This window comes from Anomaloglossus baeobatrachus, chromosome 9 (genome assembly GCF_048569485.1).
Source record: "Anomaloglossus baeobatrachus isolate aAnoBae1 chromosome 9, aAnoBae1.hap1, whole genome shotgun sequence".
NCBI classification, from domain to species: Eukaryota; Metazoa; Chordata; class Amphibia; order Anura; family Aromobatidae; genus Anomaloglossus; species Anomaloglossus baeobatrachus.
This window is the reverse complement of record NC_134361.1, coordinates 43324242-43340969: the sequence shown is the minus strand read 5'-3', so window position 1 is coordinate 43340969 and position 16728 is coordinate 43324242. Positions and strand designations below refer to the sequence as shown.

The window sequence follows — 16728 nt, the reverse complement described above, 5'->3', positions numbered from 1 at the left end:
TAACATGCACCAGGGGTATAGCTAACCATTCCCTGGAATTCATTTTGCTACCCTTGTCTTGTCTCCAAATAACCTGGCCAAGGCAGAGATGCTTGTAAGTTGCTCCCCAAGCACAAAGGACACGCTCCTACATCTAGCTTCTGAACAACTTATTGAAAAGGCATTCTAGATCTAAAGTATTAAGTGTAAAATATATTCTGAGACATAGTACATACCTAAAAATATTCTCTTTATTAAACACATGCCATTTATAGCTTATGGGATCGGATTTATATACTGTACAAAAATAATTAATAGCTACAGACACACATTTCTCTTTTTTCTTAAAAGCCAACACACGCTTCGCATTCATTCAATACATCGGCTTCATACATTTAAAACAGACTTCATTTTTATATTCCACATCAGAAAATATTCCCTTTTACATAGAGATCTAATAATACAATAAAATACAATTTTTTCTCTTTTTTTCCCCATCCAGTGTATTCAGTGTAATCCCATAATTGTCACAGCACAGATTATTTTTTTTCCCCCGGACATTAATGGTCTGGACTTTAGGATATTCCAAATGTCTTCCCAGAAGACTCAGTAGGAACTGGGACATCACCCCATACAGCGACGCAGGTGTTTGGAGTCGGCCATGGCAGGTCCAGTGCTCACGCCATGTCTCTGAGGCCGGGAAAATTTTTGCCAGGTGGATTTGCAATCGGAGCTGGCACGCAGGGCGGCTTTTCCCATAAGTTGACGGGGGTGGATTAAGTCTTCATCACTGAAATGACAGATGACACAAGGCCACTTTAAGAGGCTATATTGCATTTCTTCCAAAATCTGCGCCACGCCTGTCCACATCTCAGCCCCGTTAACTTTAAATGAAGAGGAATGGAAATACCAATACATCCAATGGCCAAATGTTTTTTTTTCCAATCCTGTACAGCCAACCTCACTAAGTAACGTATTTTTTGTTTTATAAAAACGCACTGGATTATAAAACGCACCCCAAATTTGAAGAAGGAAAAAAAAAATAAAAAAAATGTAGTGTTAAAATGAGGGGTTGTCTTAATATCCTAGTGCCTCTTATATTAACTAACCAGGAGGGAGCGGCAGTGGTGGAGCGGCTCAGGAAGGCCACAGGAGGCAGGGTAGGCGATGATGCGGGCTCGGAGGAGAGGGTGTCGCAGCTCAAGAGGGTCAGTGTGCGGAGGGTTGGCTATACTGTGGGCTTGTGGGGCGTCACGACGGCGGGTGCCATTGATCTGCTGACAGGCTCAGAGGAGGGGGTGTCGTGGCTCAAGGTCAGTGTGCGGCAGTGGTGGGTCGGCAATACTGCGGGCTTGTGTGGTGTCGCAGCGGTGAGCGCAATTGATCTGCTGGTGGACTGCGGGCTCCATTGAGTCACTGGCCGTTGACACGATGTAGGTTAAGAAAACGGCTGCGAAGGCGGCGCGTGCGCCGATTGGCCTCTACAGTCATTTTCTTCAAGTTCATTGCGTTAACCGCCGGTGATTCAAAGCAGCCCGCAGATCAATATTGCTCGCCGCCACGACACCCCACAGTATCGCCGATCCTCTTGAGCCGTGACACCCCCTCTTCTGAGCCTACTGTCAGATCAGCGGCACCCACCGCCGTGACACCCCCTGACCCCGCACTATCGCTGACCCTCCAATGCTGCACACTGACCCTCTCATGCTGCTCCACTGCAGTGACACCCCCTCTGAGCCCTCCATATCGACGACCCTGCACCACTACTGCTGCCCCGGTTAGCCATATACGGTTACCAGTTTGTGGAGAGAAAAAAAAAGTGTGTCTTATAAACCAGAAAATACGGTATCTTAACCTTACAAAATTGAGGTGTGTACCTATAGGAGTAGAGTGGTCCTTTTCCCGTCTGTTCAAGACTTAAGGTTCCAGACTCTTCGGATACCATCTGTGCTAATGACAACGCTCCACATGCCAAAAGGGCCGGCTCAATCATGGCTCCATCAGCCTCCATTAGAGTCAGCTCCATAAAGTACATGGCCAGATACTCAACCTGGAGGTGGACAAGTTCATTACATTAATCAGGGTGATGAAACTTGAGAAAGGTAGTCCGTTTTTTGAGGCAATATTTTATTTTTATATGTATGAAACTGGAGGTGAAAATTAGTTTTTTTTTTGAAAATTTGAAAAAGATCTACCATTCGCCTTCTATAGCCTTTAGGGACGAGGACCCTAGAGGGGGTGGAGGACAGGACAAGACAAGACAGGGGAGCCTAGAGGGGGTGGAGGACAGGACAAGACAAGACAGGGGAGCATAGAGGGGGTGGAGGACAGGACAAGACAAGACAGGGGAGCCCTTCCTTTATTCTAGTTATATCTCCTTTATGGGATGACTTTGCAGGTAGATGTTACATGAGGATATTTTGGGCCCACAGGAATAGACCTGAGTGCCTAACCTTCACCTGTACACCCATGTCTTCTCTGATAGGCCGGTGTGCAGTGGTGATCCAGCCCCGGATAATTGATGAATATAGTTGCATACTTTCTTGGTGCTTATGTTGGTGTCTATACCTACATTTTCGGGACACTTCTCACTAACAGAGAGGAGGCGCAGGAAATGCAGGGGTTGTGTGTATTGCAGCTCAAAGCGCAGGCGGTAGAGAACCTTCTTCTCCATCTTCAGAAGCTCTTTCTTGCTGAAGGCATCTTCCATCATGAAGCAAAGCTCTGCTGGCTGTAAGATAGATAAGTGGATATCAGTCAGATAAAAAAATAAAAATCATAAATCATCACTTATGGATGTGCATGTCGTACAAGTGGACTGTGCGACTGCTTTGCTGCCTTCGAAGAAAGGGAAATTCAGTTCAGGTAGTCTACTATTACCCTTCCCTATGGGCACCATCATTCCTATTGAGAACCATCATCCAAATGCCAGCTTACCTGATCTATATACATGCACACTCAACTTAGTAGAGCATGCATTTGTTTTCAAGTAGGAAGAGTGATGAAAGCCAGTACAAGATCGATATTGACAGGTCCAGCCGACAGTGTAATTATCTGGGGAGATAAAGGATCTGATACGTCCAATTTTGGACAACCGACCCTTTTTTTTCTCCTAGAAATAAGCCACCACCAGATATGTGGCAGCAGCTCTCTCATAGAGGACACAGGAGCATTCAGCCGAGCGTATGCGTAAGTTGCTGGTCGAACGATGAATTGGCCGAAAACTAGAGTATGGGTGGCTTACCATCTCTTTTACTACATGACAATTAAAGAACAAGTATTGGTCAGTTCTTCCCCAAGGTAGGCACAATGGAGTGATGGCACAGGTCTTACTGAGGACACATTTTTAGGGATCTTGCACATACACAGACTCCAGGAGCTGTACAGCTGCCATGCTCCTCCAGAAGCTCCGGTGGACTATGTGTATGGCAATGATTTTAGAGGAGAGTCCAAAAGAGTATTTCATGAAGTCCGAGATCTATGAAGGGACAGTAGAGAACTAACGCACCCGTATAGTAGCCAAAAACTGAATACTGCAATGTGCAACGAGCCCCAGCCCTAGTGACATGTTGTTCTCCTCTTTAGTGCAGCTTGAGGAACATGGAACTTAAGGATTGAAGAGAATGGCGGCTGCCTTCTATATTACTCCAGTCCCCATCCTCAATCTCCAGGATAACCCTAAAGCAATTTTCTACTAATGCGATTCCAGCCTCTACCAGACTTACCTTGGCTTCCTGATGCTGATGCCCTTAGAGATGGAGTTTTGAAGACTCCTACATATTCACTCGATTATCCATTTTTTTCCCCCCACTTTCTTTCATAGGTTGTCAATTTTAGGCTACAGAACAGGCCAGGATGCCAAAAAGTTGTAACAAAAAGGGAAAATTTTTAGGTTGATGGTGACACGCTCAACTATTCAAACGAGTTTATCTGGAGAACAATACTCTCCAAATTCCACCACTTTTTGGATCCTGGCCTCCATCTCAGGCTCAAGGTTGGCCAGCACAGTGTGGGTTACAGAATATGGACACATGCAGCACTAGGTTCAATGGGAATATTTATAAAATGTCATCTGACCTCAGGGATAAGTCTCTCCTCCATCTTGCAGGCAATGTAGAGGCAGCTGGTGGCGAGTAACTGGAGAAGTGGTGTGCGAATTTTGTGAACTTTCATGTAGGAATTCATTAAGAACACAGCCAGATAGAGCGTCTCGTCTTGTAGGCACAGATATTCCTGCCCCAAGACACAAGGATATAAATCACAAACATTTTAAGGATAGGTTAGTGATGGTGCTCACATTACGAGAGGTACATACATGAACTTGGACCAACCAGTCCACCAGCAGTGTCCTCATTTCAGTGGTAACAGCCTTGGGGATGTCCACTGCTCGGAAAACGTTCTTGTACTGCTGCTTCTACAATCAATAAGGAAGGGAAAGTTGGACTAGGACGATGGATTTTTGCATTTGGTCACTTTACCCTATTTTCTCACCAGCATAATGGAGAGGAAATCCATGGCATAGTCTTTCTCAGTGTGCATATCGAGATTCTGCATGATCTGACAAAGGTCTTCTCTCCAAGAGTCATTCAGAACGAAGCTTGAAGGATCCAAGGACAATGGGTTCTGATGCTCTGTGACTTCAGGATCAGCTGGAGAAGTCATGAGATCCCTCAGAATTAGACATATCAGATACAGAATTCCAAAATGGCCTGATCTATACCAGATATTATTTCCCCTAGCCCCATATATTACAGATCATCCTGACCCAGATATTACAAAGCACCACTTCTTCTCACCTTTCTCAGGTAGTGAGATGACCACTGCAGTCACCACTTTGTCAGACAGCTTGGAACATGGAAAGAAGCATTTCTTCTATGGGATTGAGAACAGAACATAAGTATCGAGACTTCTGATTACATCATATAAACAGTCTTCATAGGTTATGCCCAGATCTGAAGAAGTATAAGAACAAAATATTGTCCCTACTTTTTGTATACAAGGAAAGGAAGCATAGGGCAGACAACACAGGCTGCAGGTAGTCCAAGATTCAAGTAATGACACAAGTAAAGGAAGCATAGGGCAGACAACACAGGCTGCAGGTAGTCCAAGATTCAAGTAAGGACACAAGTGAAGGAAGCATAGGGCAGACAACACAGGCTGCAGGTAGTCCAAGATTCAAGTAAGGACACAAGTAAAGGAAGCATAGGGCAGACAACACAGGCTGCAGGTAGTCCAGGATTCAAGTAAGGACACAAGCCCAGCAAAATCCTTCAAAAACGTAGAATATACCACCATTTAGGGTCCAATTAAAATCACCACAATCTACTGCCCAAGTCTATCAATATTAAGCCCTTGATAAAGATACTAGTCATGGTGGTAACCCCTGGATATACCCCATTTTTCTAACTACAGGATATTGCTCATGCACCCCAAAAGCTTCAAGCAATAGTGGGGCTGCCTTTCCAAAATTTCCAAATTGATATGGATCTATAAATGTAACTTAAAGAAGACTTGTCATTTACTATAAATATGCATTTTTTTTAACCTGATGTTATTGCCGCTGATCCCCAGAATTCGGCGCTGTTTTTCTTTTCTTTCTGCGCTTTTCCATTCCTAAAATATGGTCTTCGATTCCTGGTTATAAATATAATCTTTTTAAAGCAAAATGGGTGTGGTCCTCAAGAAGATGCCCATAGAGATTTGAGGACCACGCCCAATTTAGCTTAAAATATAAGATATATATACAGGGAAAGAGAAGCCATATCACAGGACTGGAGAAGCGCAGAAAGAAAAGAAAAGCAACGCCAGATTCAGGAGAACAGCGGCATTTAAACATTGTAAAAAAGCTAACAATCATACATATTTATGATGAATGATGAGTGATAGCCATTCTTTAAAGACAAGATGTCACCAGTTAGCCTTCAAATTATGTAAGTGTGCATAGTTTTAGTTTCCTCACCTTCTTGTCTTCTCTCGTGGATACAATCCTATTGTTGTCCTTGGTCTTGAATGGTTCTCTTTTTCCTTCCATCTGGAACCGGCAGATTATGTCACACAGTTATCAGTCCATTATATTGTGTGTACTCTCTTATTTTTTAGGTGTTCAGTTCATTATATTGTGTGTTTTGTATACTTATCTATGTGACTTAGGTCCTATGGATCCCAATGAGGAATGTAATCAGGATGGGAGAATGTTGACTGTCACCCAATGGCAAATATTATTATTATATTTTCATTTATATAGCGCCATTAATTCCACATTGCTTTACATACATGAGCAACTCTGTCCCCATTGAGGCTCACAATCTAAATTCCCTATCAATATGTCTTTGGTGTGGGAGGAAACCTGAAAACCCGGAGGAAACCCACACAGACACGAGGAGAACATACAAACTACCTGGCAGATGTTGTCTTTGGTGGGATTTGAACCCAAGGGCCACAGTGCTGCAAGACTGCAATGCTAACCACTGAGCCACTGTGCCGCCCAAACATTGGTGTTTCTGTGTGTGCGCATATGAGATTGCATTAATCTCATGGATTTTCCTGGGACTGTAAAAAAGCAGCTTTGTATTAGTATGGATTTGCATAAAGCCAAGGCAAATCTGCAGCTAAAAAACGCAGCAAAAACACACCAAAAAAGCCCTGTGTGAACATACCCTTAATCGAAATGATTTTTCTGCCATTAAAAAAAAGAAAAAAAACAAAAACAAAAACAAAAACAAAAAACACAAATCCTGCAAGTTTAAAATGCCAAAAACTAAACAAACAAAAAAAAAAAATCCACGTGTGATAATGAATCTGATTCTGGCTTTATGTGTACAGGTATCCTCAAGCCTTACTCCAGGAAAGCTTCAGGTGCGAGTGCAGTTAATCACTATTACAAAGCAGGATACTACAGGTGAATTGGGTTGCTCTGTGGTCACAGCAACCTAGTAGCAAAAATTCCAACTTAACCGGTCTATTTGCAATTTGCTTGTTGCGGTACCGTAATGGGGTCACAGTGCACCCCCATTCACCTACATTACTCTGCAATATTGTAGCAGCTGCGAACACTCTTTGCTTGTGTGTGTAGTGATTTTGGCTTACAAATATTCATGTAAAATGCTAACCAAATGCTGAAAGTGTGAATTTGGCTTAATGGTCAAAGACGCAGAGTTATGAAGAGATGTTTCAGGAGATCCTCACTTTGTAGACTTGTGATAGTCGCTGCTGAAAAGGCTTTCCTCAAGGGTCAAAAAGATCCAGATTTGAGGAGGACTCTAATACAGGAAAGTAAAGCAATGGTGACCAACATTTTACCTCCATACTCTTGCACAAGGACATCTATAGCAGCTCTGCCGGGTGTCAAACATCTCCCCATATCTCAGCTTCTTGTGTAACGATGACGTATTAACTACAGTTCTACAAAAAATGGGCCACTTTGAATCTCAGGTCCATATATCTCCCTGTATATACCCTTTCTCTTACCTGTGCCATGGGACTGATCCAGAGTGATTGGGTGGTGATGCAAAGAATTATGGGTAACTATTTAGCTCAAGTCAGGGAAACTATGGAGCGGATCACCATCATAAGGAGCAATATTCACAGCATTGACTAATGTTATATTAGTATCACCAGGTGAACATTCTAAGTTCTGGACTATCAGAATGTCTGGACTACTGGAGGTTAAGGCTGCTTTCACACATCCGTTTTTTGCCGTCAGGCACATTTCGGCAAAATGTGGATAAAATAGATTCGGTGCCAGATCAGTTTTATTCCCCATTGACTTGTATTAGCTCCGGATTGTGCCGGATGGCCTTGCATTGCATGTGGCGTCCGCCGGATCCGGTGAAATGTCTTCGTCTGGCTGCCAGAAAGGATGCAGCATGCAGCGTTTTTTGTCTCCGGCAAAAAAACGGACCACGCCGGCATGTTGTATAATGGAAGCCTATGGGCGCCGGATCCGTCGTCATCCAGCATATGACGGAATCCAACGACGGATCCGGTTTTTTGAACTGAGCATGTTCAGTATCTCAACGGATCCGTCAAAAAACGGAAGGAACACATTGAAAAAACTGATGCAAAGGATCAGTTTTTCCGCCGGATCGTGCCTGACAGCAAAAACCGGATGTGTGAAACCAGCCTAAGATGTTTAGGCTGTGTTGCTACATCCTCTGTTCTTTTACATCAGAACCACAAAAATAACAGGTGTCTCACGAATCCTGCGGGACCTATTGACTATAATAGGGCTCAACGGGTCCCTGCAATTTTGGGGGGCTCAGACCATATATAGATCCATGCACACTTTTGGCTCTATTAATTTTTTGCATTATTTTCCATATTTTATATTTTTTTGCCTCTTTTTCATCTTTTATTCTTCTTTTGAGCCTTTTTTTAAAGTTTATTTTATTCGTTTGCGCTTTTTTTTTTCATTCATGTTTGAAATTGTGTGGGTTTTTTGGGTTTTCTCAGCCTTTGTGACCAATTTATCAAATTACGATCAATGTCCCCCAGACCCGCCTCTACCCCAGGAATTATTTTATGGACATCTGAAATTTGTTTTACGCAATTTTTCTGACATTTTAATGGAACACGGAATGTTTTACACTAAAGAGTCACAAAAATGGTTAAAGACAATAATTAAGGGCTCGATTAAATTTTTTTTTTTTCTTAAGTCACTTTTTTTTGCACCAAATTAATCAAAATAGCACACGTGGTTCATCAAGAAAGGAGTTCTAGCAGGTAGAAGGCAATTTGCAGGCTCTGATTCGGTGGCCATGGAATACTGACTGAGTTCTTGTGAATCGTTTTGCTAAAGGAAAAAGGAACAAAAGAAGGAATATTGGCCTAAACGTCTGCAATGTTATTACACAAGTCACCAGCAGGGGTCAGACTTGTATCAGCATAAGTAGCATTTACACCAATGACGTCAGCACAGCCCTGGCTGAGACTGCTGAAAACTGAGTTATGGCAGCGACAAAGTTGTAACTTTAAAATATTTGTGAATGTTTGTAAAAGTGGTCAAACATTTTTTTTTTTTCATTTTTCTTAGCTTCAGCCAATACCAGCACAATATATCTTTTAACTCTTCTTAAAGGGGTTGTCCCCATTGGGGACAATTAATTTTTTTTCTTCCATAAATGCATGTATTTCGGTCTAAGAATCATTTTTGTAATTGGGTTCCATTAAAAATTTGCACCATATGCCTTTAATGGCTCACACTGACTAAATAATGAGTTAACTAAGAATCTATCAGTGAGCTCATTCTAACAATCTAATAGGAGAGATTATAACGCTTATCCGTCTTTTTTTCCCAACTCCTCTCAGCTGAATTTATGACCACAGACTATATCAAAATTTAATGTGTAGGGAATAAAGAGCATGTAAAAGCCAAATGGTGCAATAGTGAAAAAGTTTGTAAACCAACATATCAATGGCAGGTAAGGCCGGGGTCACACTTTGTGTGACTCGTGCGAGAATCAAATCGCACTGCACGGACCGGCCGCCTTCTCTTCTGTCAGGAGCGGCTCCGCTGTATGTATTTCTATGATGCTGACCTGCTCCTGTCATGAGAGCCGCGGCCGGTCCGGGCAGTGCCATACGATTCTCGCACGACTCACACGCAAGTGTGACGATGGCCTAAGGCTGGAGTCACACTTGCGAAAGACTCGCGCGAGTCTCACATCGCATCACCCGGCATGGCCACACACTCTCCTGACAGGAGCGGGTCAGCTGCATGTATTTCTATGCAGCTGAGATGCTCCTGTCCGGAGAGCTGCATGCCATGTCGGGTGATGTGATGCAAGACTTGCAAGAGTCTCTCACAAGTGTGACTCTGGCCTAATGGATTAAATGGTTTTTGTAACCTCAAGGAGAGTTTCTTACTGTCACTCTATGTGACTACATGTTGCCAAATCATGACAGAGTGCAATATGCACACTGTCACGATTCCACTGTATTCCCGACATGAGTGGGTGGTCTCGTGTTGAATCGATTCTTAGCCGCTTTTCTCAATATTCTACTGAATGAAGCTTATGAGACTCTAATAGGCACATGACCATGACTATACACATAGCATACATGACTGCCCATTTGTGCTGGAAATACAGGGGAATCCTGACAGTGTGTATATTATACATTCACAACTTAGCAATATGCAGTCCAGGGGGAGCGTGGTCATTTGCCTTGAGCCCAGAAAACCCCTTTAATTATTCTACGGCCTAAAACACACTTCCGCATAAAAAACGTACGTGTCTCATGTTCCGTTTTTCGGGTCCGTGTTCCGTTTTTTATGGGCATTTCTCCGGTACGTATGACATCCGTGTGATGGCGTATGCATGCCTTGTGTGCGTGTGGAATGGCTGTGTATGCGTACGTGTAATATCCGTGTGAAATGTTCCGTGTGTGATGCACAATGTCGTTGATACATACCCACTGACAGCAGAGTCGCGCAATGATAATGAACTCGGGTGAACTTCACCCGACTTCATTTTCATACCGCGGCTCTGTCTGGGTGTTGCGTACTGATTAGCGGTGACCCATGAAGGACTCACCGGCGACCGCTAATCCCCTGATTGACTGAAGTGAGCAGCGCGATTTGCGCTGCTGTCACTCAGGCTACCCGCGGCCAGCTGGAGTCCTCCCCCCATCACTGTCACTCGTGCGACTTGCTGTCACAGGTGGAGGATCCAGCGGTGGCCACGAGTAACCTCAGTGACAGCACAGCTGATCGAGCGGCTCACCTCAGTTGCTGCGTGGAGCTGACAGGAGCGGCGGTGTTCTGCTGCAGCTCTTGTCACCTTCATGTAGCAGAGCTGGAAGCGATGCGGGACCTCCGTGGATTACACCGGACATGGATGGGTTTTTGGGGCATAATAAATTGGTGAATGAGGGAATTTGTTATTGTTTTTAATTGCACATAAAGGATTTTTCGTTGTGTATGTTTATTAACTTTAAATTACAGGTTAATCATTGGGGGTGTCTCATAGACGCCTGCAATGATTAATCTAGGACTTAGTGGCAGCTTTGGGTTGCTGCCATTAACTCCTTATTACCCCGATTGCCATTGCACCAGGGCAAATCGGGAAGAGCTGGGTAGAGTTCAAGAACTATCGCATCTAATGGATGCGGCAATTCTGGGCGGCTGCTGGCTGATATTGTTAGGCTAGGGGGCTCCCCATAAAGTGGAGCTCCCCATCCTGAGAATACCAGTCTTCAGCCGTATGGCTTTACCCTGGCTGGTATCAAAATTGGGGGGAACCACACGTCATTTTTTTTTAAATTATTTTACTGCACAGTATAGACCCGCCCACCGGCGGCTGCGATTGGTTGCAGTGAGACAGCTGTCACTCAGCGTGTGGGCGTGTCTAACTGCAACCAATCATAGGTGCCTGTGGGCGGGGGATGCAGGGAATACAAGATTGATTAATGAGCGGCCGGCATTTTCAAATTAATTGAAGCCGCGTATCTTTGGAACAGCTGTTTTTCGCTGCGCTGATGATCGGGGATCGGTGAGTATGTGACAGGGGAGGATACAGACAGAGCGCTAAAGGCATGATGACTGAGAACAGCAGAAAAAAAGGTAAGTAAACTGACATTTACCAAAAAAAACCAGACATCGTTCGTTTAAAAACGTGCTGAACACGGACATGCTACGTGTGCCGTCCGTGCAGGCACAGACCCAATGACTTTAGCGGGTCTATGCCTGCGTGCTGACCGCCAAAAACGGACGTCGGCCATGTGGGAAAACGCACACACGTACTAACCACACGGACACACGTTCCGTGTGATTTTACGTGTGTGTGCCATCTACCGTAGGGCAACATTGGTCAACGTGTCTCCGTTACGTGCAAAAACGTACTAAACACGTACCAGAGGCACGGATGTGTGTTGCAGGTCTAAGACAGGTTCGTGATCCATCCAGGTCCTGAAGCGTTCCCATGGGTGTGGACACCGCCTGATGCAGGAGTGAGTGATGGACAATTAGCGGCTTTGAGGCAAGCAACTGGAGTCTTGATTGTAGCGTCACACAGCCGCTGAACTTTGCATCCTTACTTTTTCCAATTCTTCACAGTTTTATACATCTCTGCTTGCGGTCAGCAAATGCAACATTCCTTTTAAAAGCTTAAAGGGGAATTCTGGCTGATTACTTCTACATTAGGAGGCGCGTGGATCTGGTAACCTCACATCAATGGCGCAACCGGCAGCAATAAAAGCGGCAGCACCTGATTCATTCACCTCCCATTAAAAACTGAAAGGGGCTGATTATTGCATTTGCCCCAGTTTTTGGTGTTTTTACACCATAATCATCTTTCCAGTTGCACATTTTTTATTTTTTTTTTTTTTAGAAGTCTGTGTTATGTGTTTCCGTGTTATCACTGTGGTCAAAAGTTTGCAGATATCTTCATATGATTCCTAATGTGCAACATTTCAAAAAGCTGCAAATGTCCCGCCGTTCTATCCTGGAGGGCGTTTATGCACACTGGATATTTTCTCTAAATTCATGTGCCCAGGTTAGACATAGCTCATAAAAAGTAAGGCGTGAATCCCTGTAAAATAACACACACCCAAGAATACTGTGTCGGTTCTGTGTGAACTGTTCCCTTAAAACCCATGCAGACCTAGTCCCATTTCCATGGGTGGGGACTATCAATATAGAGCAGTACAGTACTGACAAGCTCTTTCCAATAGAGCTTGTAAGCACTGCTCCACATCAAACCCAATTTCTAGAGTACTTGCTCCCAGCCTTGGTTCCCTTGTGCTCTGCTGATGCTGGAAAGTAAAAATAGCCTCATTAATACATATAGGAAAGGCACAACTCAGAACAGGGCGACAAGGTCAAAACGAACAATCAAGTAGGAGCTCCCATGGATTTTCCTCTGTCCTTACCAGTCTAATATTAGAGGTAAATATAGATGCATAGAGGAGCTATCAATATTAAATTAGGGAATTGGTAAACAAAAATTCCCTAAAAAGACCAGGATAAGGAGAAAAAAATAAATACGTGTGTGTGTGTGTGTGTGTGTGTGTGTGTGTGTGTGTGTGTGTGTGTGTGTGTGTGTGTGTATATATATAATCTATATAAATATAGCTCCATTTACGTGCTACCACGGCACCACTAATGAGGCTTATAGGTAATAGTTGACCTAACTCGCTAATTTCAACAATGAATGATTGTTAAAGGAATTGTCCACATTTGTGACTGCAGACTTTGAATTCTCACCTTGCACACTGTCAGGATTCAGCGGTGCAGGTGGTCATGTGATCGCAAGTATGCGAAATACATATCTCCAGCCACATTCTACCTAGACATACGAATCCTCATTCACTTTAACTGTGTTGGATGAGATCGTGCACATCTAGGTCCCAAGGTGGCGGAAGCATGCTTAGGCTATGTGCGCACGGATTTACCGCAGATTTGCTACAAAAAAGGTGGAACAATTCTGTAGTTATGCTCCAGCAAAACCCATATAGAAAACAAAATGCTGTACGCACTGCTTTTTTTTATACCTACAGATGTACCCACAGAACTTCCGCTACGGAATTAATGAGCATGTCACTTTTATGCAGGTACCTGCGGTTTTTGCCATAGATAATAGTAAAAATCTGCAGGGACGAACCTGCGAAAAAAAAACCACTGCAAATCTGCACCAACAACGCATGCAAATTTTGTTGTGGTTTTTTACCGCAGGTGCGGGATTCTTTAAGAGGATCCGGATTTTCCTTGAGGAAAAAGTCAATTTCTAGTGCGCACATGACCTTAGTTTGGACTGGCGACCAACAGAAATGTTTTGGCATTTTGGATTTTTTTTTTCAGTCCATATTGAAGGAGACCTGTTACTTGGTGTAAAAAAAAAAAAAAAAAAAAAAAATGCAGCTTGTAAAAATACCTGAGCTACCAATTATGCCATTTTTTCAGTTTTGTGCTGCATTGCTCCATTGTAGAGATATTCACATTTGTTTTCTTCTGGAGCGCAGCATGTGAAATCTCTGCTTGTAGTTCAAGTGGGTGTTTCTTGAGAGCCTTCTTTGAGGATATGCACTTTCTTCCCTCCCTCAAAGATACTGCAAATCACAGCTCAGCAGCTAATCTAGTAGTCTTCCAGTCTCACATGCTGCAGAGTTGCGATTGGCAGCATTTAGGAGAGAGGTGAAAGCGCATGTTCCTAAATAAACCGCTGAAGAAACACTCATATGAACTAAGAGATTTCACATACTCACATGTTTCTTCTGTAGGGTAGAATCTCTGCAACGGAGCACCATAGCACAAAACAGGAAAAAAGTGGCAGAATCGGAAGAGTTCCAGGATTTTTACCATATATTCAATTTTTTGAGCCAGTGACAGGTCCTCCTTTAAAAAGGGGTAGTCCACAGGATGAAGACATTTCAGTCTAAATCCCTATTGCCCCAATCTAAACTAGTTTCTAATATGGCTGATTTAAAAGTGTTCTACCCTTCCCTGTCTACAGTAATTACTATTGTTTCCGCCCCCCCCATACATCCTTGTCTGATGATGCTTTGTTTGAGAATCTCAGTGAATGCTGAGAAACAAAGTCATCAGAGCAGGGGCAGATGCAGAGGCTTCGTCCCTGATCAAAGCAAGATCAGTTACAATGAGCAGACCTCGTGGCATGTTCAGCCACACTTTTGATAAAGTTCGGTTTAGGACCCGAACTTGACCTAAACCTTTTTGGAAGTCATTAATTGTGCAGTTCAGGTCTCCGCTCACATGCGGCCAGCCATAAACAGATCACTTCCGGGGAAGGTTTCTCGCTTTTTTCTTTTTTTTTTGGTGCACACTAGAACTGATCACGCAGTTACCCCAAGAGCAAGGGCTCGCACTGGGATAAACGCCGAATGTATCTGAGCACACTGGGTTTTTTTTGTAAAGTCTGTGTATGGTACGAACACCGAACTTTGGGTTTGCTCATCTTTAATCATTAATGATTCTAGTTTCAGAGGCTCCTCTGTTCCTCCCTGCTCTGTGTGATCTGCACAGTGACAGTGCCAGATCAGATCAGAAAAGCCGGCGGTGTTCAGAGACCAGCACCACCCCCGCAAGTGACGCCACTAGTCTCTGCCACCGGGCACTCTGAGCACACTGACCGTGCATGCTGCTCTGTGTTGCCTTTTCAGATCAGTAGAGCAGATGCAGTCACTGTCTAAAGTGCAGGGAGAAACACCAAAAGGACAGACCAGCCCTTGAAATGTGCATCACTGATGATGCTTAGTTTCAGGGAGGAGACAGAGTCAGCCTCATCAGTGGCCGCCGCCTCATCAGTGGCCGCCGCCTCATCAGTGGCCGCCGCCTCATCAGTGGCCGCCGCCTCATCCCTGATGACTATTTGAAAATTCCAGTGCATGCTTGAAATCAAACAAAGTGTCATCAGGCAGAAAATAGGAGGGGGGGAGAGAGAGAAATCAGTAGTTAGGGAAGGGTATGAAATGTTTAATATAGCCATATTAGAAATAGCCATAGAGAGGGCTTTAGCTTAGAATTTCTTCAGCCTTCGGACTGATGTATAATTAAAAAAGAAAAAACCTATGGACAGTGTGGCTGTTTCTTCATGGAAAAGGTGATCTATTCCCCATCTTGGCGGGGGTGGGAATGGGAGGATTTACACAGGGTATAATTTGACCCCCCCCTGAACTCCGAATGTATTACAAGCAAATCTTGATGTGGATTTAGAATCCAATTTTTGTGCAAATTTTACCCCTTGCATTGCAAAATATCAAAAGGCAAATAACTTAATAAAAGTATGTTTTAGCCTCTTATGTAAAAGACCTAATACTTAGGCCAATGTAACCATAAGCATCCCTGACTGTTGTGAGTCTTAGTCGGGGGATGCTTATGGTTACATTGGCCTAAGTATTAGGTCTTTTACATAACTTTTAATAAAAGTATGTTTTAGCCTCTTTATTTGCTTTTTGATATTTATATCATAAGTGGCATTGAACACATTTGCTGTATTCCCCTTGCATTGCAAAGAAATAACTTAGCTGGAGAACACATTCACATCCAGAATTACATAAAACCAACTGTGAAGGCTCAGGACTTATTACAAAATTTCCCAGAAACCGCGCCATTCTTACCCATAGACTTGTGTTTGGTACTGCAACACAACCCCATTTTTTTGGAAATTTCAAATCGCTCCAAAATAACACTCTGGGCAGAACTGATACTGAGAGAAAATAGCAAGATATGAATCTCCCCCTCACAGTCCTATAAACCCTCCCCCCAGTCCTATAAACCCTCCCCCCCCCTCACAGTCCTATAAACCCTCCCCCCCTCACAGTCCTATAAACCCTCCCCCCCTCACAGTCCTATAAACCCTCCCCCCCCTCACAGTCCTATAAACCCTCCCCCCCTCAGTCCTATAAACCCTCCCCCCCCCCTCACAGTCCTATAAACCCTCCCCCCCTCACAGTCCTATAAACCCTCCCCCCCCTCACAGTCCTATAAACCCTCCCCCCCCTCAGTCCTATAAACCCTCCCCCCCCCTCAGTCCTATAAACCCTCCCCCCCCCTCAGTCCTATAAACCCTCCCCCCCCCTCAGTCCTATAAACCCTCCCCCCCCCTCAGTCCTATAAACCCTCCCCCCCCCTCAGTCCTATAAACCCTCCCCCCCCCTCAGTCCTATAAACCCTCCCCCCCCTCAGTCCTATAAACCCTCCCCCCCCCTCAGTCCTATAAACCCTCCCCCCCCTCAGTCCTATAAACCCTCCCCCCCTCACAGTCCTATAAACCCTCCCCCCCCCTCTCTCACAGT

The 16728-nt window shown here is 44.1% G+C and overlaps 1 protein-coding gene across 1 annotated transcript; it reads right to left on the bottom strand.

Moving 5' to 3' along the window:
* Positions 1–546: 546 nt before the first annotated feature.
* Positions 547–7455, bottom strand: CCNP (cyclin P). The gene is made up of 9 exons (XM_075324853.1): positions 7447–7455; positions 5939–6010; positions 4776–4851; positions 4471–4628; positions 4295–4393; positions 4057–4212; positions 2552–2710; positions 1857–2029; positions 547–769 (listed from the first exon to the last, which is right to left on the bottom strand). Exons 1-9 carry the CDS (start codon positions 7453–7455, stop codon positions 604–606), a joined length of 1068 nt encoding a protein of 355 aa, XP_075180968.1. The 3' UTR covers positions 547–603.
* Between the last annotated feature and the right edge of the window lie 9273 nt (positions 7456–16728).

What these genes read in the sequence shown, in the direction of transcription:
- CCNP (XM_075324853.1), bottom strand. An exon ending in ACTGGTTGGTCCAAGTTCAT is followed by an intron (nt 4,213 to 4,294) that starts GTATGTACCTCT and finishes GTCTTGGGGCAG; the next exon opens with GAATATCTGTGCCTACAAGA. An exon ending in GTGAGAAGTGTCCCGAAAAT is followed by an intron (nt 2,030 to 2,551) that starts GTAGGTATAGAC and finishes GTCCACCTCCAG; the next exon opens with GTTGAGTATCTGGCCATGTA.